The 24684-nt window shown below is 54.8% G+C and overlaps 1 protein-coding gene across 4 annotated transcripts in view; it reads right to left on the bottom strand.

The window, feature by feature from the left end:
- Positions 1 to 24684, bottom strand: part of KSR1 (kinase suppressor of ras 1) — a 143772-nt gene that overhangs the window by 9281 nt on the left and 109807 nt on the right. For 2 of the 4 annotated variants that reach the window (XM_081805413.1, XM_081805414.1), the window contains exons 5-18: positions 23167 to 23171; positions 20586 to 20646; positions 18420 to 18503; positions 16829 to 16890; positions 16622 to 16728; positions 13398 to 13566; positions 11409 to 11450; positions 9783 to 9837; positions 8893 to 8941; positions 7684 to 8063; positions 5417 to 5513; positions 3324 to 3457; positions 2497 to 2628; positions 1206 to 1341 (exon numbers count right to left, since the gene is read on the bottom strand). In XM_081805413.1, the coding sequence (XP_081661539.1) occupies positions 1206 to 1341; positions 2497 to 2628; positions 3324 to 3457; positions 5417 to 5513; positions 7684 to 8063; positions 8893 to 8941; positions 9783 to 9837; positions 11409 to 11450; positions 13398 to 13566; positions 16622 to 16728; positions 16829 to 16890; positions 18420 to 18503; positions 20586 to 20646; positions 23167 to 23171 (1513 nt within the window). Of the gene's footprint in view, positions 1 to 1205; positions 1342 to 2496; positions 2629 to 3323; positions 3458 to 5416; positions 5514 to 7683; positions 8064 to 8892; positions 8942 to 9782; positions 9838 to 11408; positions 11451 to 13397; positions 13567 to 16621; positions 16729 to 16828; positions 16891 to 18419; positions 18504 to 20585; positions 22310 to 23166; positions 23172 to 24684 lie in introns of those variants that run through there. The other 2 variants (XM_081805415.1, XM_081805412.1) reach the window with 2 other exon arrangements.

Here is a 24684-nt window from a genome sequence, read left to right as displayed (position 1 = left end):
TAAAAAAAAAAAAAAAAGACTGGAAGGTAGTAGCTGCTTTAGCTGCTATTTGAACGACTCAATAGCCAGGAGCCTAAACCTCTCCTACCACTAGCCTCCTAAGGGGTCCAGGGCTGTGCCAGGGGAAAGATGGAGGCCAAGAGCACCGGGGTGGCACTCATCACCCACTTGCCTTGCTCAACAGCCCAGATGAGATGCTATTAATTGGCCAAAGAAGAGCCTGGCGTTGGTACTACCTATCAGCATTCTGGTGTCATTCTTGGAGGAGCAAACTGTAAGGCAGTTTGCACTTCAACCAGATGGCAGGTCCTACTGAGGAATAAAGCACCCTGGGCATGATGTCATAAATGAGCATTCCAAAGATGCCCTAAAGGCTTGCTACCAGTCAAAGGAGGAAAATATGAGAATCTGTCAGGTCCCGAAGGAAGATCAGGTGCCCTTCTCACCGCGCCTGTCCCCATTTGCAGACGGTGACCCTACCAGCACCATCCCCTGGCTTCAGCAAGAAGCTCACAGCCCAGTTAGAGCTCAACTGGACCTGCACTGGGTGGTCCCTCCAGGCCCTCCCAGTGCTAGGCCACCCAGATGCTGCCTGGAGCGTATTCACAGCCGGGCTGGTGCCTGTTCGGCCCACTCCTGTCTGATTAACATGGGATGGTTGACTGCACTGAAAACATGGAGCCCTGGGTTCCTCGTACCACTGTGCTGGGGCCAGCAGACTTGTAAACTGCAATGCAGAGAAACCACCGACGGTATTTGGAAGCAGAAGGTCCGCACCTGTATTACCATCTGGCATTTTGACAAATACGCTGTGGAAACTTCGATCTGTTCCTGAACAGTTGAGAAGAACACTTTGGAGAGAGATTCATTTGATGCCACCGTGAAACCCCATTTGTGTTTGGTGCGGGAGGATTTTATTACATTCTTTCATGTAAGTAACATACAGGGCTCTACTATCTTTTTCAGCTCATAACTCAATTAAAACCATGACCTTTATTTCTTTTCAGTCTTTTTTTATTTTTTAAGACAATGGTTTTTCCAAAGAAAAATAGTTGGGTAATAAGGGACACAGCAAAGAGGCCCTCCTGGCATACTTCTGCCTCCAGGCCCCATTTCTCAGGTGAGTGAATGAAGAAGGGCATACCTGCCGTGTGCCCGCCCCCCAACCCCCAGCCCTTCTTCCCCAAGAACAGGTAGCTACTCACAGTGACTTCCTTCCCCAGGCTGATGGAGGCCAGGACACGCTTCATACCCTCTCCGCTTCCAATCTGCCAGATCAAGGCCTCTGCAGCTTGGTTCTTAAAGGGCCAGTCTCTTGCTTGCAGTTCATACCAAACAGTCCTGTGGGGACAGCCCGTGCGGCGTGAGCTGCTGAACCACCTGGCCCAGCTCACGCGCCCAGGGGGCCTCCTGCTGCCACCGTGCCAGGAACCCAGCCAGAGCAGCCAGCATCCTCCTCCAGCTTTCCCCACCCCCCGGGCTTCCCGAAATACCGTGCCGTCACGGTATGTGGCTCCTCCCAGGCACAAGCAGACCCATGGCCCAAAGCACCTATCATGGTGGGAAGTCTGAGGCTGCACAAACTCTGAACAGAGATCCTGTCGAACCTCAGCGGGGCTCAGGCCTACATCCAAGGTTGTTTGAGGAGTAACAAACACCAAGCCCAGCGCAAGCACCCACGTCAGGAGAAGAAGAGACCACCCCAAGGGAAGGTACCCTGAGATTACAGGGTGAGGCCCTCACTCAGCCTCTCCAAGCTCCCTCGCCTTTCTCGACTCATCTTGGCCTTCTCCCTTGGCCCCCCACCGCCCAGTGCTGGGGCCACTAGCCACGTGCGGCTACTGAGCGACGGACACGTGGGAAGAGGACCCCTGGGGCGCTGCAGCTGTAACATGCTCACCAGATGCTGGAAGCTTTGTGGGAGTAAAAGAACTCCTTAAGTTTTTGTTTTGATGACATGTTGCAAAGCTCACATTTGGGATCTACTGCATTAGACACATTATTACAACAGATTTCATCTGTTTTTCTTTTTTTAGTGTGGCTGGGAGCAAACTTTAAATTCTGTATCTGGCTCACGTTCTATTTCTATTCTATTTTTCTTTGGTCAGCTTCGTGGGGCACTAGAGGCCGGCTGGCAGGACCCCTGGCTCTCCCAGAGGGACAGTGCTGAGCTCTGGTCACCATCCGCATGGGGCACTGGGTGGGACTGACACCTTAGTCACCTTAGTGAAGGTGTGACTGTCAGTGACTGACACCTAAGTCACCTTAGTCCTCGTGAAGCAACCTTATAGGAGGTACTGTAATTCTCTGCATTTTACAGTGGGGGAAGAGAAAGTCAAGGATGTGGTCCCTTAGCCAACAAGCGGCAGAGCCAGGCCTCCGAGCACAACAACACCCCCCCTGCCCTCCCTACCCCCCCTCTGCCAGCAGGACCCCTTCTTTTGGCCACATTTGGCCTCAAAGCCGCAGGAAGGGGGACGTCAGGGGCCGCCTCACCCAAATGCATAGATGTCAGCAGCTTTGGAGAACGGCAGCTGGTCCTCGTCCTTCCCGGGGGTCATCTCACGGACGATCTCTGGGGCCAGGTAGCAGAGCCAGTCATGGGACAGCTTCAGCTGGTTCTCACGCCTGGAGGCCAAGAAGCCAGGGCAAGGGCACGGGGCCTTTCAGCCAGCAGCCAAGAGGCTGCCTAGCACACCTATGCCCCAGGTCCAGCATGCCACCCATGCGTGGCCCAGAAAACAGCTCGCTTATCTGCACTTGCAGAGGCACCGGGGGGGAAGAGGGATAACCAGCTTCTTCCAGGAAAACGGATCAGTAACCAGTATTAGCAGGGAGCGGATTCTCCATCCCAGGTAATCAGTCTGCCTGTGTATCTTACAACCTGGCCTGGGGCTCGGTCTCCAGACAGACTGCCACTCTCTCTCCAGGAGGTCCCCCCAGATTCTTGGAGAGAGGCCTTTCTCCCTACCCCGACCCTTCAGGATCTGGGGAAATAAAACCTGATGCTCTTCCTCATCACCTCTTCCTCACGGGGCTTGTGAACCCTAGGTCACTCCTAGAATATCTGCCCATTTCCCAAACTAATGGGGACCCAGCCTCTTATGGGGGTCAGCCTGAAAATGAAGTGCTATGTGCGAGGGACCCCAACATCACCCAAACCTGATTCTGGACCAGAACCACAGGACAGGACCTCAGTGAACCCGACCTTTCCTGCAGGAAGGGCTGCCCCTCAGCAACGGACAGTAAGAGCTGTATCTCCAGGCCTGGCTGGCACTGCCCAGCCCCTCCCTGTTCTGTGCAGACACCCAAAGCCAACTTACCGGCCCTCTCGGACCACACCCGAGATGCCAAACAGCCCGAAGTCTGTGATGACCACTTTGCCATTGTCATAGAAGACGTTCTTGGATTTGAGATCTTTGTGCACAATGCCCTTGGCATGTAGATAGCCCATGCCCTGGAAAACAGCAAGCCTCCTGTCAGTGGGGCGGGAAGATGAGGGACAATGATTCAGCTTCCACCCGGGCTTGGGCCATGAGCTGGATGCCCTACCCAAGTCAGCTCAAGTAATCTTCAAAATCCTATGCAGTAGGATGATCTCCATTGTACAGACGAGGAAACCAAGCCTCAGAGAGGGGAAGTCACTCGCCCCAGGCCACACAGCAGTCAAGCAGCATTGCTGAGGTTTGATTCCAGGCTAGTCCATGTCACCAGGCTGTCCAACAGGCACCGTACACTTGGCTCAAGTGTGAAGTGTGGAGATGGGTACGGGTGGGGAGCTGGGGGGGGGGGCAGGAAGTATATAAAGAGCGATGATACCCTCCCCCGTGTTAAGTCATACAGGAACTGAGCGATCTACATGGTCTCTATCAGGCTTTGTACAACAAGCCTCTACGCTCAGGCTAGGCAAGGGCTCAGGGTGGGGAGCTGTTCCCTCTCTCACTGTGTCTCTGTCAAATAAATAAATAAAATCTTTAAAAAAAAAAAAAAAAGATGTCAAGTGCCCAGGTCTGGAGCACAGACTCCCCGCCCTTCCCACAATTTCACAGTGTTTCCAGAATGGCCCCCAAATCACAAACCTAGATCAAGTTCAGGACCCTGTTATTGTATTTTGAACCTCAAAACACCAAAGATGAGTACAAAAGGAAGTGGCTTAGAAGGTTCCAGCGGAAGGGGAACAGCTTTTCGGCAAGACCAGACAGATTGCTCAGGAGGATTGCTTTTCGGCAAGAGGAAAAGCAAACAAGCCAGCAGAGAGGGAGCTTCTGGCTCTGCAGTTCTAAAATCTCTGAGTAGCTTTCCTTGTCTGCCCCTAGAATCTTCCAGATAGCTCATCCATCTGACCTCAGCCGGTCAGCAAGCAGACACGGACTCCCCAGTGTTCTGACCATAAGGAGAGAAAACTAAATTAGGGGAGGAGGGCAGAGCAGGGGAGACAGAGGGGAGCAGGGCTCAATGGTTTGGGGGACACTATGAAGCAGGTGTGACACCCAGCAGCTCCCCCCAACTCCTCTGAAATGAGACTTAGTGCAGATGAAGGCATAAATGTGCTATTTTAATTTTGAGGCTTTAAAAGTTTAATTCATTAATTCAGCCACACGGTGACATGTGGAAATCTTGGTTTGCTCATGAAAGTCACTGTGATTTTTGTGTTTTCCTTGCTACACACACACACACACACACACACACAATGGACGGAAGGAGGGAGGGAGAAAAAGGAAAGGTAGGGGTGGAGGCTGGGGACAGGGAGTTGGGGGGAGCTGGTAAGAGGAAGCTTTTCAACAAAAACAAGAAAAGAGGAACCCCGACCCAACAGCAGTCTGGCTTTTACCCAAGCCTGCTTGGTGCTGAAGAAAGCAACTTATAAAGAAGCTTTTCTTTCATTTGTGTTTCATTACTCTCAAAAAAAGATGAAAGAAAGAAAAAAGGCTGCCTGAGGGCCAGTCCTCATGCAACCTGGATTTGGATTCTTGAAGGCAGAATGCATGGGTGCTTTCACCCCGCCCTTAATCAGTTCTAGCAGACTCTCCCTGTGTGCCAGGCCCTGGGCCCAACGTGCTCTCAGCAGATCACCCCACTCTACTCTTGTGCCAATCCAATGGGGGCGGCTACGTTGGAATTCCCATCTTACGGGGAAGCAAGCCAAGGCTGAGAGAGACTGAATGACCTGCCCAAAGTCACACAGCTGGTGTGACCAAGATTCGAACTCAGGCCACGTGTCTTTAAAGCCTTCTGCATTCCTCCCCGACCAACTCATCCGTCATCCCAGACTGGGCGTCAGGCTCCTGGTTCCAAGCAGGTGAGGTGCAGACAGAGGGAAGGAGATGGGGTCCCACCCTTGAGGTGCCCCAGCTCAGAGACGACACGAAGCAGGGGGATGGCCAGGAACCCTGGAACCAAGTGGATAACCCTTTACCTTGATGATCTCCTGAGCAATCTGTCTGGTCTTGTTGATGTCCAGAGATGTCTTGGGGTCCCTCACAAATGAGTGCAACGTCCGCCCCTTGCAGAAGCTGTCGAGAGCGGTGGGGTCCTGCTGAGGGGTGGGGCCAGTGCAGCTGAACCCCAGCCCTCGGAAGCCTGAGAGCAGCTGTGGAGAGAGCTGTGCCCCTGGCCTCCGGAGGACTCTCTCTGTCCCCTGGACCGTGGGCACCAGGATCCTCGTTCTCCACCAAGCCCGACACCCATTCCTTCTTGGGCCTGGCCTGAGTGTGCAAAATCACACACACACACACACACACACACCCCGTTCCCTGTGGCTCCGGGCCTGCCCACCCCAGAACAGGAAACCCAGTTCACCAAGGTTCCTGGCAACCCAGAGCAGCCCAGCCTCGGAGGATTCGAGGAAGAAACATGCCCCCTCAAACTCAGCGAAGAACCTGGTCTTTTAGGACTGTAAGCAGGCAAAATTTGGGGCTTTCCATAATGATTCTCATGATCATTTTTACTGTTCTCTGATCACAGAGATTTCATTACAGTAAAGGCGTGTGTAGGAGGGGGTGGCATCACGGGGTGTCAGTGATTACTGGACAACAGGTTCAAGTTTTCGGCCTCCCCCTGCAAGGACTCCTAAAACCCGGGTGAGCAAGGACCCAGAGAGAATGTATGGCTCATTCCCTGTTCCCGGGAGAAGTTCAGGAAGGCATCTCATGAAGGGCCTGGTTTTAGGAAACCTCTCCAAGGAGATAGGATTCTTGGAGCCTCAGGCACTTTGCGAACCAGCTGAGGGGTCTGGGATATTGGCTGATGGCTCCTTGTCTGTTTTCGAATCCCCTCAACATATCCTAAAACGTGAATTTTTTTGGTAACGAACGTTTTGCTATTTTGTTCTATGTGTTCCCTTGAAGCAGACTCAGGTTCTCAGAGCCCCGGGTGGGTGAAGAGATGAATGGACGGACAGCGCTGGGGGCTGGGACCCTGCCAGTTGCTGAGCTGGTGTAACCTAAAGCATCATGTTGTCGGGCTTTGGGCTGGCATTTTGTCCCCTTGGTGTGGCGACCTGGGCGGTATCACACTGCTCAGGAATTCTGGTGGTTCTGCTTTACGTCTCTGATAAACAGGCAAAAGGGAAATTAATTTTTACTTAGTAAATACAGTTTGTTTGAGGGGGGAAAAGATTCTTCCAAGTACAGGGTCTGGCTACAGGGAATGTCGTCAGAATATTAATGAGGGGGCTCTTGGCGGATAGGATTCAAGTGATCTCTAGTTTCTTCTTGAAACCTCCATGTATATTCCAAAATATCTTCACTAACCTCTTATTGCTGTTCCTGACTGTAAAAGTAAACACCCACCAACTTTTTGAATGCCATGGGCCAAAATGTTTCAGCCTCACACCCCTGGTGCTGGGGGAGATGGGCAGTCACACACCAAAGTGGGGGTGGGGGGACACCGGTGAGAACTTTCTGAAGTAGAAACAGACAGTGTATGTCAGAGCATCACATGCAATACTCTCGCCGAGCACGTACCCTCCCAGAAGGTCACCTACACAGAGAAACAAGCATGTTCATTACGGCAAAGTGCCCAACAAAAGAGGACCGGCTAAATAAACTGGGGGCGACCAGTGATCAGCCAGAGAGAGAACCCAGAGCCCGGGCCACTTTCAGTGATTCGTGCTGGTTGGTAGCTTGAAATCAGCTGTGGGAAGAGTATTTACACCACAGGAATGAAGAGATGCCACAAACTAGGGCTTCCCTCCTCACCACCCAGAAACTGGTGGTTCCACATTTACGAGCACACTGCTGGGGTCGACGACGTGCCAGGAACGCTGGGTGAGCATTAAAGACTGTGGCTGGCCTCAGACCTGCACTCAACCTGGGGAAAGCAGGTGCGAACCAGGAGGACCTGTGCTAATTCTTACAAAGGAATAGTTTAAAAAACATGAGTATACACAAACTTCTGTATTTAAACAGAAGGCACAATAAGGATCTGTTCACAGTATCCACCTTGAGGGAGAAGCACCCAGTTGGGATGGGAGGAGACTGGTTTTCACTCTGTACCTTTCTGGAACCTTTGACTCTCTCTATCCTTAGGCATCATTTTGTTTATTTGTTCATGACAATGGGTTACCTGATGGGGAAATTATACCCCATTTTGGTTCTCTTCTTTGCACCTTGTCCTCCAGAGCGTCCTGGCAAACAATGGGGCCCCTGGGGAAAGGGTGGGGGCGGGCAGGGGCTTGGTTACCTGGTAATGATGGCCAGGTGGGGCGGGTTCATGCAGGCCCCCATGAAGAGCACCACGTTCTCGTGTCTCGTCTGCCGGTAGTTCATCACCTCCTTCTTGAACAGCTTCAGGTGGTCCTGGTTGTGGCCGTCCATCTCCAGCAGGCGGATGGCCACCTCGCCGTGCCAGCGGCCGCGGTGCACCCGGCCCCAGCGGCCCTGCCCGATGGGCTCGCCCAGCTCCACCTGCTCAAAAGGGATGTCCCACTCCTGCAGGTACACACTGGTCTGGCTGGCCTTGCGAGAGATGGGGCCCCGCCAGGGCCGGCGGGAGCTGGGCAGATCGTCCACCTCGTCCTCGTCATCCTCTGCGTCTGACTTGCCGGCCTCTGGCTCCTCGGCCTGGAAGGAGGGGGAAAGCATAGAGAGGGGCAGCGGATCTGGGGTCAGCCAACTCGCCCTCCCCAGAGCCCCAGGAGAGAGGCATGGGGTCAGGAGGCCCAGGTTCTCGTTGCAGCTCTGCACTGGCTTGCTGTGGACAGTGGGCGGGTCACTTAGCACCATGGGGCCTCGATGTCCTCACCAACAAAACATGGCACGTGGCCCAGGTGGGCCCTGAGGCCCTTCTTCCCAAGAATGCTCCAAGATCTACTGATGAAGGACATCTAATCGCTAGGAAAAAGCATTAACATCCCCTGGCATAGACGAATTTGACCCCACTTATCCTTTCTGGGCATTCCTTTGTTTAAACTGGGTTTCTGACTGTCCTCCAGGCAGGAGTGAAGCAGTCAGTTAACATTCTAAGCCACACTGCATGGCCAGGGAGCAGGTTCAGCTGATACTTTGGTTCAAGGACTAACACAGAGGTCCCTGGGCCTGGCTACGATCAGAATCATTTGGGGGCCTCTGACATCATACAGATGCCTGGCCCCACCCCAGACGGACTGAACTAGAGTCTCCCACGCTGGGCCTGGGGGGCCTTGGGCTAGGGTGGGAACCATGAGAGTTGAGAGCTTACTTTAGCTTCAAAAATAAAAAACCAAAAAGAAGCCTGCTTCGTTGCATTCCTCATCATTGCTCCTTGCTACGCACCTGCCCGCAGTGGGCTCCTAAGATGGCCCTTGCCAGGGCCTGGCACCCACATGCTCCCCACACCCCTGTGTGTGTGCTGAGACGAGGAGGAGAGGAGAGAGAAGGCAGGGTCTCCGGGCTGTGCGTCATCCTCACTCACCTCCACATCGTGATCCTCCAACACGTCTGCTTTTGGCTGGTTGTCGAGCCTAAGAATCAAACAGTTTGTCAGGGAGACCCTGAGTGCGGGCCACTCTGTTCTCAGCTAGGCAGGGCACTCCCAGGTGAGGTCTGAGAGAGGGCTACTGGGCCCTCATCCTTACTGTGACCCACCTGCCGGTGGGAAAGGCAGTATGGATGCCAAAGAACCAGACAGGAGGCTAAAGACCAAACCCCGTTTCCCTTCTTTGGCCTCGGCCTTCTTCAGACTAACCTGAGGGTGGTGGGGAATGAGGGGTGGGCAGGAACCACCAAGGCCCTTTCAAATCTGAAGCCTGGTACACGGGGTTCTGAATGAACACACACACACACACACGGGACTTGAACTTCTACTTGAGAACCAGCTCTATCACCTCCTAGCTGTGTGACTTCATGTAATTTCTTAACCTCTCTGTGGGGGCTTTTGCCTCCGTACATTAAGGATGACACCTGCTGCGATACCTACCTTCACCAGGCTGAGGACTATGTGAGGAAACGGGAGTCAAGGGCTCAGCAGAGCCAGACATGGGGAAGGGGCTCCGGAAACAGGAGCTATTTTTAGTAGGTGTCTCTAACTCCGAGTGGCCTTTGCCCACCTCTCCTGGGTCATAAGACTGCCCCAGGTTCACACGTATCCCTCCTCATGCAGACTGCACCCACAGGAGGCTAATAAAACCCTCTGGCCGAGTTCAATTAGCCCAAGAAGTACCCCACCCGGCTGGCCCAGGTACACGGCAGCGTCCAGAGCGGGAGGTCGGACACACGAGGCGGGGTGGGAGGTGGCCAGGGGTGCAGGCCAACCTTTAACAAGTCCCCACGGAAAAGAAAGAGAACACAGAATAGGAGGCCTACCGGGTGCTGTCTGCCGCATCAGGGGATGGGACTGCCTGTGGAAATGCTGAAATGTCTAGAGGAAACAAAAAGCAAACACAAGGCCTGAGACCCCCTTCCCCCACCCCCTCCCCCAAAGGACACAGAGCTTGTGAAGTCGGCCCACCCAGTGGAGTGGCTCCTCCCTGCGTGGCCAGCCCCTTACAGGGCCGCGTCCCCGTTCACCCGGCCACTGCCACTCCTCAAACGGGACAAGGATGCAACCTTCACAGCACTTGGTTTTGCCCACACAGCTGGGTGCTGGAAAGGGCCTCCAGGCGAGGGAGGAGGTTGAGATTCTCCAGTGAACCCCATTCCCCTGCGGCCAAACTGCCCCCTAGGAGCAAGTGGTAAAAGCAAACTGGGCATTACTGACTGGACGTGGGGGGGTCTGCTCAGAGGCAGCAGCTGGTTACAACAGCCCTTGAGAGCAGTAAGACTCGTGGGGGGCTCAGGCCAGCAGAGGCCCAGGGCAGGGCTCGCAGGGGGCTCAGTAGCGACACCTGGTGCCTGGCTCAGCAGCTGGCATTTCTGGTGGGAGCCAGAGGCCCCGCCCCCTTGGCTTCCAGGTTTGGGAGACTGGCGGAGCAGTTCTCAGCGGAGAGGAAGAAATGCACAGTCCACACCTACAGGGGCCCGGATATTGGGCAGGTGGGGCTGACCCCGAGCCCGGGGCTTTCCCAGTTTTAGCACTGAAGTCCCTGACCCCTCCTAGCCTGCGCACACCTGGCCAAAGCCATACGGATAGTCCTGTAAGAACTTACAAATGCCCCAAATTGCTCCCCTAATGGAGCTGGGTTGGAGAACAGAAAAGCCCGGACTAACCAAAATATCATGACTTCAAGACAGGTCTGTTTAACCCAGGAGAAAAACAATTAGCTACAGTCTTTGTCTAAACACACTGAGACTTCATATGGCTAAATTAAGAATTAAGGTTGCCGATTACGTATACGAATGCTTGTCATCCTCAGCTGGAGAAATAAGTACTAACCACATAAACTCCTTGGGGGCAGGAATATGGCCAAATGCAAAGGTTGGCACGTAGTGGGTGGGCAAAACAATTTTTGTGGAAGGGAATCAATGAGATTGAAAGTTGTCTCCTTGAAACTTTCTAAAATAAAGCTGCATTTTATCTTATCGCCAGCAGATGGCGTGAGGCAGCAAGGCTCAGGAAGGTGAAACTCGCAGACTTTTCCAAACTGGCTTCTCTTTCTAAGATAGCTTCTCTAAGTAGCTTCCTTGTCATGATGTAGGGGGAAGATATCCTAACAGATGCTCATAAGGCATTGGCAGAAAGGTCTCTCCCTTCATTCTGCAAACAGGATTTCTGCCACCTCCCAGCCGTGTGACCCTGGGTAGGTTGCCTGTAGTCTCTGTTCAAGAGGCTGAACAGGGCAGATGCCAAGGGCCCTCCCAGCAGATCACTGCCCCTGTGAAGGACCCCCCTCAAGGCGACCCACCCTGCTCCCTTTCCCAGCCGTAATACACAGTCAGCTGTCAAAACAAGTGTATGTGAGACTCAGGCACCTGAGAGGAGAGGGTGCCCAGGGGGGCTGGACAGAGGGCTCACGGCAAGGGGCAGTTAGTGGAACCATGCAGAGGACTCACCTGGAAAGATAAACTGCTGTCTATGATGAATGAAGTAGGCAGCTTTAAACAGAAGAGGAGGTGAGTCACACACACAGAACAGCAAATGCAGGGGCTTGGCGAGGGGGGCTGGTTACAGGGTGGGGCAGAGCAGGGTGACCCATGCAGGAAGGAGAAAGGGAGCTGGAAGGAAATGGGTGCTAGCAGGAGCCCCCAGCAGGGAAGGGGCTGGCCCCGGAGGACTTGCCGCAGAGGCCTGGCCCATTCCATTCGCCTCCCAGGCTCGCTTCTCTGTCAAGTGCATGTGAGCCCAGAAGGGTGAGACACAAGGGGGAGGAAATAGTGCCTGTGAAAGCCGGCTGGGCCGCGTGCAGAGAAGCGGCCTCCCTTGGCCCCACACTCACCCCCAGAGGAGCTGAGGCCTCAGCAACCCGACCTCACCATCCAAAACAGAACAAAAACCCACCTCTCTTAATCGGGACTAAAGGGGATGCGCTGGGGGTCTGGACTCTGAGAGCTGTCATATGGTAAAACAGGGGTACAGATAGCCTTTCCCCAGGTTTATTCTTTGACATAAATGGAAATGCCCCCCCCAGAGTACAGAGTGGGTACATGGTAGGAGTCATTCCTTCCCCAGGTTAACCACAGGGCCAGGCCCCAGGCACGGCCATGACCAGCAAGATCATAGATCCTGGACAGAGTGAGGGCTCTGTGCAAAGGACAATGAGGGCCCAGCCCACAGACGTCAGGGAAAGCTGAGAGGCTCTGGCTGACATCACAAAATGGACTTTTTCTGTGGCTATTGTTTTTCAAACAGGGCCTTCCTTTTAGAAAAACCCAAGCTAGAAGTTTAGCAAAAGATCCAGTTTCAGAGCATAATGACAGAGCAGAGTGCAAAGAGACGGTCACTCCAATGGGCTGTGGCTCCATTGCGGGGGGGATGGGTGTGCTCGGGACGATGCAGGAGATCTCCAGCCAGGCGCATGGCAAAAGAGAAAAGATTCCTACAAAATCTCAGTCTCCCAGCACCCCTGAAAGAAATCCCTAGGGCCCTGGTAAAAATGGGTCTAGAGAGGCTGCCTGGTCTCCTGCTGGCTGCACGTGGCCCCAGCTAAGGGTCGCCTGGCACAGAAAAAGCTGTGCCTCTGTCCTCCCGGGCCTGGAGCCCCAAGGGCCAGTGACAGGTGGGGCCTGACCTGACCAGGCCCAGAGCAAACTGGAGTGTCCCAGGGGCTGCTCCTTCCTCCTGGCTGCCAACCGAAATACCCAGAGGGTCAAGACCAGCTGCAAGGAGCTGCCAGGGGGGGCCAAGGCCTGGGCTCATCCTGAAATAGGCGAGTGGGCCTTGCTCTGTACCTTGGAGAGGTGGGACGCCCCAGGCCTGGCTGAGAGACGGGGCCCTACAGAGCATGCACTCCCCCTGAAACTCAGTGTCCGCATCTGCACAGTGGGAATAACCTAATCCCAGCTTCACGGGGGTCTCCTGTTTTATGGGAACAAAGAGGGAACAAAAGCTCCCCCTTAAGCAGCTTATTCAGATCACAGAGCAGGTAAGCAATCGAGCCCCAGTCCCTCTCCCAGGCCTTCTGGGCCTGCCCCAGCTCCCTGTGCTCCTGCCAGGCTTTATGAGCGCTGAGAAGCTGAGTGAACAATGCCCATGAGATCCCATGCACAGGAGGGCAGTATGGGGATTGTGTCAAGAATCCAGGCTTTATGCCAGACAGACTTGGCTTTGATCCTGGCTCTGTCCCTTACGTGTTATAAAGCTCAGGGCGAGCCACTTCCTCTGAACCTCAGTGTCCCCATCTGTAAAATGGGTGTGGTAACAGCACCTACCGCAGAGCTCTCATCAGGTGTAAATACGGTAACATACTTGAGCTTGGCACAGCGCTTGGCTCCTGGTAAAGGCTCTTAGTGGTGGCAATGTTTGACCTTGAGCCTGTTGGTGTGTGCTGAGAAGGGACACTGGACCCCATCCTGAAGGCACATAAAAGCCCCGAGGTGTGGTACCTGGGAAGTTGAACCTGCTGTCCCGTTGGCCAGGAGAGGGGTTGGGGGGCGTGGTGGCACTGGATGGATTGGATGATGTTGGGAAGGGTGCCGGCGAGGAGGGCGTGGAGGATGTGGTGGAGGACGGGTTGCTGCTGGAGTCCAGGTGGTTCATGGCCGGAGGATGCTCCTGTGGGACCAGAGACACCAGAAGTGGGCAGGGACTGTCACGGCCCTGCCTGGCCTGCCCCTCCCATGCCCCATGCTGAAACCCTCCCCTCCTGCCTGAAAACGAGGTAGTCTGCCCAGGGCATCCTGACATTTTACTGGTCTAATATTCAAGACCCTCACCTTGATGCCCATCCCCTAAGGGACTCCTGCTCATCTTTCTTGAGCTCAAACATACTTTCCTCCCAGAAGCCCTTCTCAAGCCCAGTGGGGACCATGCTCCTCCTCCTTATCCTCCTATAGATAGCACTCTTCCTCAGGGCACTTGAACTTTGTCAAGTGCATCTATCTTGGGGGGTTTTCTGAAGAATTTCAGAAAATTCTGTGTGTCCTGTGAGGGCAGGGACCGCGCCTGCTCATCATACACCCAGTGCTTGGCTCTGAGCAGAGCACACAGCAGGGTTTTTTTTAATGAATACAGTCTCTGACAAGTGTTTAGTGTGTGGTACACAGTGGTGTCTAATAAATGCTCCCTCCACTCTTTTGCAGACCTACTGGCTAGGACTGCCCAGGGGTTTGGGCCCTAGCAAGGTCAAAGGGCCAGCGGAGAGAGGGCTGCAGGTGGGACTCTGGCCCTGACCGATTTCCCAGACTCAAACTCCAATCTCTCAGGGGACAGGGTTGGAATTCCTTGGCCAAGAAAGTTGCAGGAGCTGCATGCTCTTCCGACTAAGCCAGCTCCTGATCTCGGGGTTGTGAGTTCAAGCCCCACATTGGGTGTAGAGATTACTTAAAAATAAAATCTTTAAAACAAAAAGTTGGGGCCAAATTAGGTTAAAGGCTGAGTTCTACAGGTTTCTCTTTTGCAGGCCCTAAAGGCTCTTGGGTGTCCAGGGGACCCCAGAACCCACCAAAGCTACAGTGGGTCTCACAGTCCAGGGACAGCCCCTACCACCTGGTGCCACAGGCCGGTGGGGGAGGGAGCTGGGTCCCCTGAGCCCTTCCTCTCCCCGCTCACCCTGCAGTGACCCCGCAGTGATCCCTGTTCCTCAGGGCTGGGCCAGCCCGGGGAGGGGGAGTAGCTACGAGGCAGGTTGAATCCCAGCTCCTCCACTCAGCACCCATGTGACCTGGTTCAAATCAGCCCACCTTTCTGAGCCACAGTGGTTCTCGATAAAATGGGGGTATCTGCTGCTGCTTCATGGGCTCAGTGTTTACTACCAACACGTCCACACTGCGTATTGTGTGCTGGACTCCGACGCAGGCACCAGGGACCAGGCGGGAGCAAGATAACGAGGCCCTGCCCTCCAGAGCAGCCACCTGCCGGGACACAGGTCCTCAGCAGGCAGACAGGGGACCACACCCTGCAGCCGGGCCACGAAACACTGGGAAGGGCGTGGGGCAGCCAGGGACCCTGGTCCTCAGCCCGCATCCCGGCAAGGCCTCCCCGAGGACTGAGTGTGTAAATGCTGAGAAGTGTGTTTCAGGCAGAGGGAATGGTGGGGTGGCAACCAAGGCCCCGAGGTAGGAGTGGGCAGAGCCACTCTGAGCAAGGGCAGCTACAGAAGAGGCTGGAGAGACAGGCCGGCCTCTGAGATGACTGGGCCAAATGCACGGCCCTCGGCACAGTGCCTGGCGAGAACTCAGTGACCATTAGCTCGTGTTATGAGAATGACCATAAATCGGGGTGAGGGAAGGACGACAGCTGGTCAGTGCCCTCGGTGAGGTAAGAGAAGGCACCACCCAGAACTATGTCAGGTCAGGGCCGGGCAGGTGCGTGCAGGAGGGCCTCCTGGAGGAGGAGGGGCTCTGAGTGGGTTCTGAAGAACTGACAAGTGTGGGTGTGGGGGGACGGTGTAAATAGGGGGGTTCGTCTGGTGTTTGCCAGACAAGATTACAATGCTGGCAGGGTGGGAGGGGCAGACGGGGCTGCCTAGCGTCCCTCGCGAGGAAGTGTGTATCTGTGACAGGCTGGACAACGCTGCTCCAGACAAGCAAGTTCGTGAATGTCTGTCCCCTCGTTACCCCTACAACATCCTGTCAACGAAGCATGATTATCCCCACTTTCCACACTAGGAAGCTGAGGCTCAGAGAGGTAAGGGAACTCACCCAAGGTCCCACAGACAAGAAAGGGGACTGACGAGTCGGGACTGGAGCTCAGCTGTGGTCCTGCACCTCTCCACTCCACCTCTCTATCCCTGGTGGGAACACCACCGTGGGGGGAAATGCAATGACAGGCGGAGGGAGGCTGAGAGAGGACACGAGCGGGCCCATAAGCGCCATCAGCTCTGAGGCACTGGCCTCCCTTGTCGGGCAGTAAGATGTGGAGCAGTGACCCCTGAGCTGCACCTTCTGGGTCCCTGGTGTTAATGGGCCGTACCACCTGCTTCTCTTCTCCCCGCCCCAACCTCTACCCAGTCTGGCCCAAGCCACGGAGAAGCCAGTCGCATGCCCCTCCGTACGGAGGCAAGGGCATGCTAAGCCCTGCTCTGGGGCTGGGGCACAACACACTTGAAAACCCACAGCCACACCAGCAGCAGCCCGGCGGGAGGCCACCAGCTGCACGGTCACCAGGGGGCTGCCATCCGAAGCCACCACGAGCACAGACGTCTTACAGACACCATGCACTCCTGTGTCTGGGGGCCGCGAAAGGCCTGTTAGACTCTCCTTTCAAATCTGTGTATCGGCAGAGGAGCCCTGCTCCGGGCCTGCCCTCGCTCACAGGGGGGCCCTGTGCTCAGGGTCCTCATCTAAAATGGAGCTGAGAGCAGCATGTGATTTTTAGAGCTATTGTGAAGATAAAAAGAAAGATCAATGAAAAAAGTTCCCGACTCACAGTAAGTGCCCGGGAAATGTTCCGTTCAACTGGGGAAGGAGGTCACGGGCAATTAACTACGATTTGGACATCAACATGAAGTCTATGAAATGGCTAACGACAGGATCCCTGAAGGCCACCCTCTGGCCTTGGGTTGCATGCCCCGCTTCCCTGCCAGACCCCCACATTATAGGAGGAGCCCCGGGGCAGGGGGCGCTTCTCCCGGCAGAAGCAGCTGACCGGTGTGCCACCGCCCGTATACCTTCTTTGTCAGTGCTTTGGGGAGGGTTCCGAAATGGGGCTCAGCTGCTCTGTCCACCGGGTTGTTGATATCCGAGGGGACAGATTCCGTCCTCCGAAGCCTAGGTTCTAGGTAAAAAGGAAAAGGGGGAACCATTAGCAGGGAGCAGATCAAGCTACAGAAAAGTCCACCCCAGCCCCCGAAAGCAGAGAAGAGTGGAACACTCACGTGGGAGGAAGGATATTCTACAGGCAGGGGCTTCCTTTGTACACTTGTTATGACATTTCAATCTGTGGAAAGAAGGCAGCAGGGTCAGTGCACGGAGGGCTACTCGGGGCTCCCAGGGCATGCACGGGGGCTCCGGGCAACCCTCACTCTCGACTGCCTTGATCTCCACGCACTTCTCAACAACCATTAACCCAGACGTCTGGAATATTCCACGTTGATCGTCCTAGCAGCTACTGTCTGCCTAACCTCCCAGCAAAGCAGTTTTAATCATACCCATTTTAACTTGTTGTGGGTCACACGTCTATTTCTCTTCTCTAAAGAAAAGGACACCCTCCACTCACATTCAGAAAACTGGAGACAAAAATCTGAACTTACAAAAAAGATAAATCAGAAGGAGAGAGTGTCTACATGACCAAGGAATCCCAGGGATGCAAGCGGCGGCCCCTCCCGCTGCATTCCAACACGGGCCACATGGTCTGAGGGTCAGCACAGGCCCAAATGGAAAGACCTAGGCCCTCAGTTTGGTCCTATCTGCTGCACCCTGTCTTGGGGTTCTCAACAATCAAATGGGTTGACAGTGGGGCCCTACCAACTTCACACCACGATCGTCGAAGAGCGTGGGGCTCAGAGGTCATTCTACGCTCTCCGTGTGAAAGGCATTTTGAAAGGGAGCGGGAGGTCCCCAGTATAAAGCCAGGAGCCACAGAAGACCTAGACTGGTGGAAAGTTCTGGTGGTGTCTCCTTGGTGGTCAGGGGAGTCATCAGGAAAACACCATTTATCCAACGGACATGCATGAGACCTGTCGCCTCTGGTCTGGCGGGAGCCTAAATGCTTTTCCTACACACACTAGCTCAGAATCTGGAAGCCATCCTGATAGATAAAGGACCTGGAATCATCTGCCCAGTTGTGAAAATGAGGCCCAGAAAGAGCAAGCATTTTGCCCCAGGTCACAAAGTAATGGAGGGGCAGTGATCCGGGAGCAGAGACTCCAGGTCCATCCTCTGCAAGCAACAAAGGACACTCTGCCCCCAGCGCTGTTCCCTTCCTTGTCCTTCTGTCCCACCAGAAAGCACAATGGTACGAAACAAGAAAGCTGTGTTTGTATAGAAGCAACATTCTCCCTGAACTCTCCTCTTCTGTGAACACCACGAGCCATCTCTGTTTTCACCCCCGCCTGACCCTTCTCCCCATCTTGTGTGCTAACACATGAGGATAAACTTCAGAACTCCGCAGAGTTTCCAGAAAAGTCCTCCCACTCCTCTCGGACTTTGTACAGGGTACAATACCTGGAATGCTCTTTCTTCCTTGGTCTCCCTGGTAAACTTCTACTCAACCTTCAAAACCCACCTCAAATTTCCCCTTCTTCTGGGAATGCCTGCTCGATGCTTCCTTCATCTCTCTAGAGAGGGCTGATTATACCACAGTGTGCCAAATGGGATTATAAATAGTAGCTTTAAGAACTCTCAAAGGGGTTCCCGTGAACTCTGACTTAACCTAAGGCCAAGATGAATCAAGTAGTAGGACTCGTACTAAACTAAATGTATGGAGTTCACTCGCCTCTCCCACCCCTTCCACCCTCCGCGCATCACCTGCAATGCTTGCATTTCACTCCAAACATCATGCTCTTCTGGCACACGTGGCAGACCTGGGACAGCCAAGACTTGGTGGAGAACCTGCAGGAGGTGGACACAGGAAAACGCTCAGTGGCTCAGAGACCAGAGCCTGGAAACCAGGAGACTGGGTTCCATCCCGGAGCGACCGGTGCCCTCTCCCAGGGCAGGGATGCCCAGGCCCACTGCCTGCTCCTGGGCATTCAGAGTTCCCAGCCACAATGTCATCCTTGCCAAAATCCCAGTCAGTGTGGTCACAGATGCCAGCTCTCCAGCAGCAGCCATCGAAATTACAAGTGCGCATACCGAGCGATTCCCGTCGTAGGAATTGATCCAACAGACACTCCCGCGGGTGTCCAATGAGGTACAGACAAGGTTACTCCCCACCGCGGGTCTGCAGCAGTAAAAAACTGAGAACAGCCTGTGTGCTGTTGAGGTGACAGGCGGCTGACGATGCAAAGTACCATCCAACTGCACCATTGGACACCGTGGGGCCAGGAAACAAAATAAGAAAGCTCTTTTTGTGCAAATACGGAATGATCTCCAAATTACATTATCAGGGAAAAAAGTACAACATAACTCCATCTATATGAAGTTCAAATACAGGAAAAAGTAACCAATGAGGACAGAAGTGAACAGTAACCCCTGGGCGGTAGTGTGATGGACCTGGAGGGGCCAAAGATCAATTTTTTGGAGGGCTAGAATGCTCTGGAGCTTCACCTGGGCGGTACACATGGGTGTATCCATATGTAAAAATGCATTTGGGCTGTCAGCTTTACGTAAATGATGCCTCCATCTTTACAAGAAAAGAAGCAAAGAATAGAACAGTGTGTATAATACACATACGTATTTGCTTGTATAAAAATATCTCAAGAAACCACCAAGATCTGCCTACAGGGGTACCCAGAGGGCTGGGGGCAGCAGCAGGAGGGGAGCGCGTGGATAACCCTCTTCACCTCTTGATTTTTGAACATCTTTCAATCCAAACTAAATCAAAAATTAAAAAGTTAAAAAAACACAAAAGATAGATTGGAAGGAAGGACAGGGGTTGAGTGGGTGCTGTCCGGCAGAGAAAAAGCAGAAAAAGTCTAAGGCAGTCCACAGGGTGGAGAGGCCGAAGGGCAGAAAGAACTCACATTGTTGGAGGAACAGATTTTTTTGAAAGCAGAGCCTATCATAGTAACAACCGAACACAGAACGGTTTGTAATGCATCTAGGGGTCTCCATCGTGGTACCTCAGCCACAGCCTCTCTTCCGCAAGACTCCGGTGTACAGGGATCAGCCCTGACGAGTCCCCAGAGGGGCCTGGGCGCCGGCCAGAGGACTCAAGCGCTATCTTAACCGGCAGCTTGACCTCAGGCAAATTACTCAGGCCCCAGAGCCCCAGCGGGTCTCCACCTCTGGGCAAGAATTCCAGGCCAGGCTCCCAGGCTCACTGCAGCTCAGCTCATGCTCCAGGGGGAAACAAAAGGCCGCTACAAGTCGCAAAGCTCTTGACAAGCGTGCCCTGCTGTGTTCCCGACAGCCTTTAGCAGGGACGGCCAGGGCACAGGCAACCCGAGGCGTCGTTTTGCAGGTTGTCCAGCATGACAGACCTGCTGTTTGTGACACACGCCAGCCTCACAGGTGCTGAGGCCAAGCCTTCGGGCCAGTCCATGTCGTGGGCCCATATCAGCCCATGCCAACACGCACCGGCCACCAGAGTCCCTAGAAGTTGTTGGAAATCCAGACTGCCAAGCCGAGAACTTTAGGGATGGGTCACGGGAGTCTGGGGTTTCAAAGCTTCATGGGCTCTGATGTGCGGCCAGCTGTAGGCCCCGCATGATCTCATGCTGGACCTGCAGGAAGCTCTCAGCTCCTCCTCCCTGAGACCAAGGCCTGTGTTTTCCCTCAGTGCAGGGGTGGGGTCGGGGAGGGTCCAGCAAGCCCATACAGCCACTGGTGACGGGTAGCGGCTCCAGGTGGGTGCAGGGCTGTGTTCACAGAGGTGATGGACAGACCAGAGGCAAAAAGCCCTGAGAAACAGGGATCAGGACAGATCTCCCCGCCGCCATGAAGAGCGACCCCTCAGTGGGGGCCCCAGCCCATGCAGGCCCCAGCCCAGCTCTGGGCACCACCCCCCCATCCCAGCCTGGCTGGACCTACCTGTGAGTCACCGACAGCCCGATATCCCTTCGTACCATCTGTGGGGATCCATGTGGGAGATCTGCAGGGAAAGAGGCCAGGTCGGCTGAGGAGGCCTGTTTCCGTGGCCCTCTAGGTCACAGATCACAGGCTGGGTGGGTGAGAGGACTTAGTGAACAGTAGATAAAGGTGTCCCTGAACATTCAAAACAGGGACAGGCCAGGGAGACCAACGGGGCAGCGTAGCTCATGCTTGGCCCTGCTATTCCTGGGAATGCTACTGCCTGGTCTCCGCCCATGGTTCGGAAACCATCCCTGTGTGGCTCCTAGCTTCAGGGGAAGGCAGCCTTGAGAGGCAGAAGGCAAAGCAATGGTGAGGACAGAAGTCTCCACCGATGTCCACCGATGTCCACCTCTTGCACTCCCGCATGGACGCATCCATAGGTCACTGTTTGCAAGCGCTTAATGCTGGTCTCTTGTTTAGCGGGTAGGAGGTCTCTGGCCCTCACCGGCAGACGGCTTGGGGCTGGTTAGCACACCCAGTACCTTTACAACCACAAGCACTTGGAGATTTTGCTCTCAGAGCCTCCAGTGCCAGACCCTGACAGGCAGAGCAAGGACACGGTGAAGCTTCACCAGAGCCCCACATGGGCCAGTCCCACTGGCTTCCAGAGGAGTCTCACTCAGGCCACGAGCTTTGAGGCGAGCATTCCGTCTGCCTTCCTGGAGGGCACCCTAGGCTCTCCCTGTCCTAATCCTGCGTTCCCCATTAGAACAGCATCCCCAGTGTTCATGCCTTACAGGTCAGGCAGTGGAGGGGCAGCTGGAGGCGACCCCTTCATGGCAGCCCACATGTCCCACCGCCTCCTGCCCTGTCTCTGCCTGGGCACCCCTGCTCCTCCCCCTCTTCCCGGTCCTGCTTCTGCCCCTACTCAGCACCGCCTAGCTCCCCCTGGAGGACGGGCTCTCAACTGTGTCCTGATGGGCTTCAGGGGTTCTGGGAAACACTCTGGACTGGTAAGCTTTGTGGGCTTTTCCCTGGAAGGAGGATCTAAACTGTTATCCAGTTATCAGAAGGAACCATAACCCAGATAAGTCAGGAACATGGTGCTTGAGGGATGTGCGGCTGTCTCCTGTCCTCGGAGTCGGCAACAACCCCCCCCTCCAAAATGTGCTGGCCGGGCACACACCTATGCTCATTAAGTGCTGGTTCACCTAATGCCAAGTACCATATACCTGAGCACATACAGAGGGCGAGCTGCAGGTGCTGACTCCTCCTTCCATACCAAGGGGAGTCTGATCAGGACCAAAGGGCCCTCTCTACCCCGTGGTGATTCAGGAACCCACCATCACACTAGCCCAGCTCTCTCTGGCACGTCTGCCCTGGGGCTGACTTGTCCCAACACCCTCCTGGGACCAGCCAAAGCCAGCAAAGCACATGGGTCCAAAAGGGGTTAGGCTGCCAGCCTAAGAGAAAGGGACTCTAGAAAAACGAGATTTCAACCACATATACTCGCTATGATTGACTTGTAATGTCTGCTGCGGGCGTGGGACAGGACGGAGGGGAGATGGCACGTGGGTCAGGCATCAGGTGCCCCAGATCTAGATGAAACACTCGCCCTGAAGTCTCACTGCTGCGGTCCCTGAGTTACTGCAGCAACCGGGAGGCTGACAGGACAGGCTGTCCCAGGGATGTGGGTGCTCGATTCTCCCCCAAGGTGCTGAAGTTTGCTCCCGTGCCCCAGGGAAGGGGCAGCGCAGCCTCCCTCCTTGCTCACCCTATGCCCCCATGGTGAGCCGGCAGCCAGCTTCATTTTGGCAGAGCTCTGGCCTGCCATCCTGCCCCCCCCGCTGTCACTGAGACCCTGCTGACAGCTCGGTCACTCCGCTTAGCCAGCTCAGGATGGGACAAAAATAAATGGCTATTTTGCTCAGGCCCAAACCAGACATCTCTGCATTTCCAGGGATGTAATTCAAAGCAGACCCCAGAGGCATGGTTGCTGCCCTCTGCTCTGCCTCAGGAGAGAGAAGCCCTACAGCACAGCCCAGTGCAAGACCCTGCTTCCAACCTGGAGGTGGACGGCTGGAAAAAGGGATCAGGGGCCGCTGGGGCTCCCTCCGCGCCTCCCAAAGGGGCCTTCCCATTCACACCCTCCCATCTCCTGGGGCCTCATGCAGAGTCAAGCCACATTCCTGCCTCTGGGTTGCCTCTCTCCTGAGAAGAGGGGTCCCAGGACATCAGCTGACATCCACCTACACCAGACCGATGGCGCGCCTCTGGGTGACTGCAGCAGCCCAGTACGCAAGGCTCCCTACCAGAGGTCACCTGTGGGGATGGCCAGCTACAGACAGGGCCTGAGTGGGGACTGTCCACGGCCCAAGATGCTCTCCAGGCCTCTGCTTCGCAGAGAGCGGCTCCTGGCTGGGCTGAGGCCACCTGTCCGAGGGCTATTTCCCGAGGCGTTTCCCAGCACCTCTGCTGCTGGACGGTGGAAAGGCCGAGTAGGCTGAGAGAGGGTCAAGGAAATCCACCCCTGACAGGGACAGCAACACAAACACGATTCTCCCAGGTGGCAGAGGGGATGAAAATGAATCACTCTTACCAAACCTGCAGGAGACAAAAGAGAGAGAGTGGGATGATGTCACCATGCTGACTCAGCATGTTCCCCAGAACCCCCCGCCCCGCCCCGGAGGGAGCGGGCAACATGCTCAGTTGAGGGCTTTGAGTCCCTGGTGTGTGGGGCCAAGCTGGCTGCCTGACTGTGGAGACGGTTCCTCAATGGAAAGGGCTAGAAGTTACCCCCCGTGGGCACTGGAGCTACCCCTGTGCTTCGCGCTTCCTATATTAGCTTGTCTAAGCCTCGCCAGACACGCAGCCTGGTAGGGTTCACTCCGTTTCACAACTGAGCAAACAACCTCACAGTCTCCCCAGGTCACACACCCGCAAGCGGGGACAGCCTGCCCAGAGCCCTGTGGGGAGGGGTGCTCAGGGTCCGGGCAGGAGACGGGGAAGTGGCTGGGGCAGGAGGACGAGAACAGTTGTGAGCACAGAAAGGCGGCCCTCAAAGAGGGCCAGATGGGGACATGCCCTGCGCCAGCCTCCTCAAGGGATGCCACTATCCTGGCAGCGAAGAAAACTGGGGGAGATCCAGGCCACCTAGTCCACCCTCTGGGCTCACTGAGAGCAACGAGGTGACCTGAGTGTCCGTGTCAGCACTAGTTCTAGTGGCTCTGTGTGGACTCGACTCAGAATCCCAGGGTGAGGCCCACCTCACCAGCTGTGGGATCTGAGGACATGGAGTCATCTGCCTGAGGCTCTGTTCGCCCAGAGCCCAGAATGAGACCAGAGTCCTGATGCTCTTCTCAGGGGAAGATGAGAAACAGACGCATTGGGTTTACCCACTGAGATGCCCTCTGATGACCCACATCCATGTGTCCCCATAGTAGTTATACTCTCTGGGAGAGGAGGATCTAGAAGGGGAGGAAGGCTGCAGTCTCTTCTGGGGGGTGTGGGGGAGGACCAGGCCCCAGCAGGACAGGCTGATGAGGAGTGGCAGGGTAGGTCACAGCATGGATTTCTCTCCTTGGGTGACATACTCAAAACCATCAGAGATGTCCAGGGCCCATCCCATAAGGGACCCAGGACAGCCTACACTGGGACACGGGGAGCAAGCCTACCTAAGACCAGAAAAGGAGAGCCCGTGTCAGGAGAAAAGCCAAGTCCTCAACCCTCAGAGGTACAAGAAGGTAGGAGGCACCCAAAGAAAACTCCTTCCTTCTCCTCTGCCCTGCCCACAAGAGTACACTGACGAGGGCAATTCTTACAGTAGCAGAACAGAGAATGACCTGAGAGAAGATAGTTAAAACTATACGATGCAATGATACGAAGTTAAAAAGATGAGGTAGTTTGAATAACTATAGGTATATGCAAACTTGATAACCTGGTTGGCTCTGCAAGGGGAACGGGGTGACTGAGGAAAAATGGTGGGGGAAACCGCACACCGTCGGCCCCTACAAACTACAGGAGCTATGAAGCTTCTGTGTCTTGGACTGTATCACCATTAGTACCTATTTAAGTATATAGGTTAAGAACATTTTTTACATAAAAGAGTAACATATTT

The sequence above is a fragment of the Leptonychotes weddellii genome, chromosome 15 (genome assembly GCF_054177405.1).
Source record: "Leptonychotes weddellii isolate Sample4059 chromosome 15, ASM5417740v2, whole genome shotgun sequence".
Taxonomy (NCBI): domain Eukaryota; kingdom Metazoa; phylum Chordata; class Mammalia; order Carnivora; family Phocidae; genus Leptonychotes; species Leptonychotes weddellii.
This window is presented reverse-complemented; position numbering and strand designations above follow the sequence as displayed.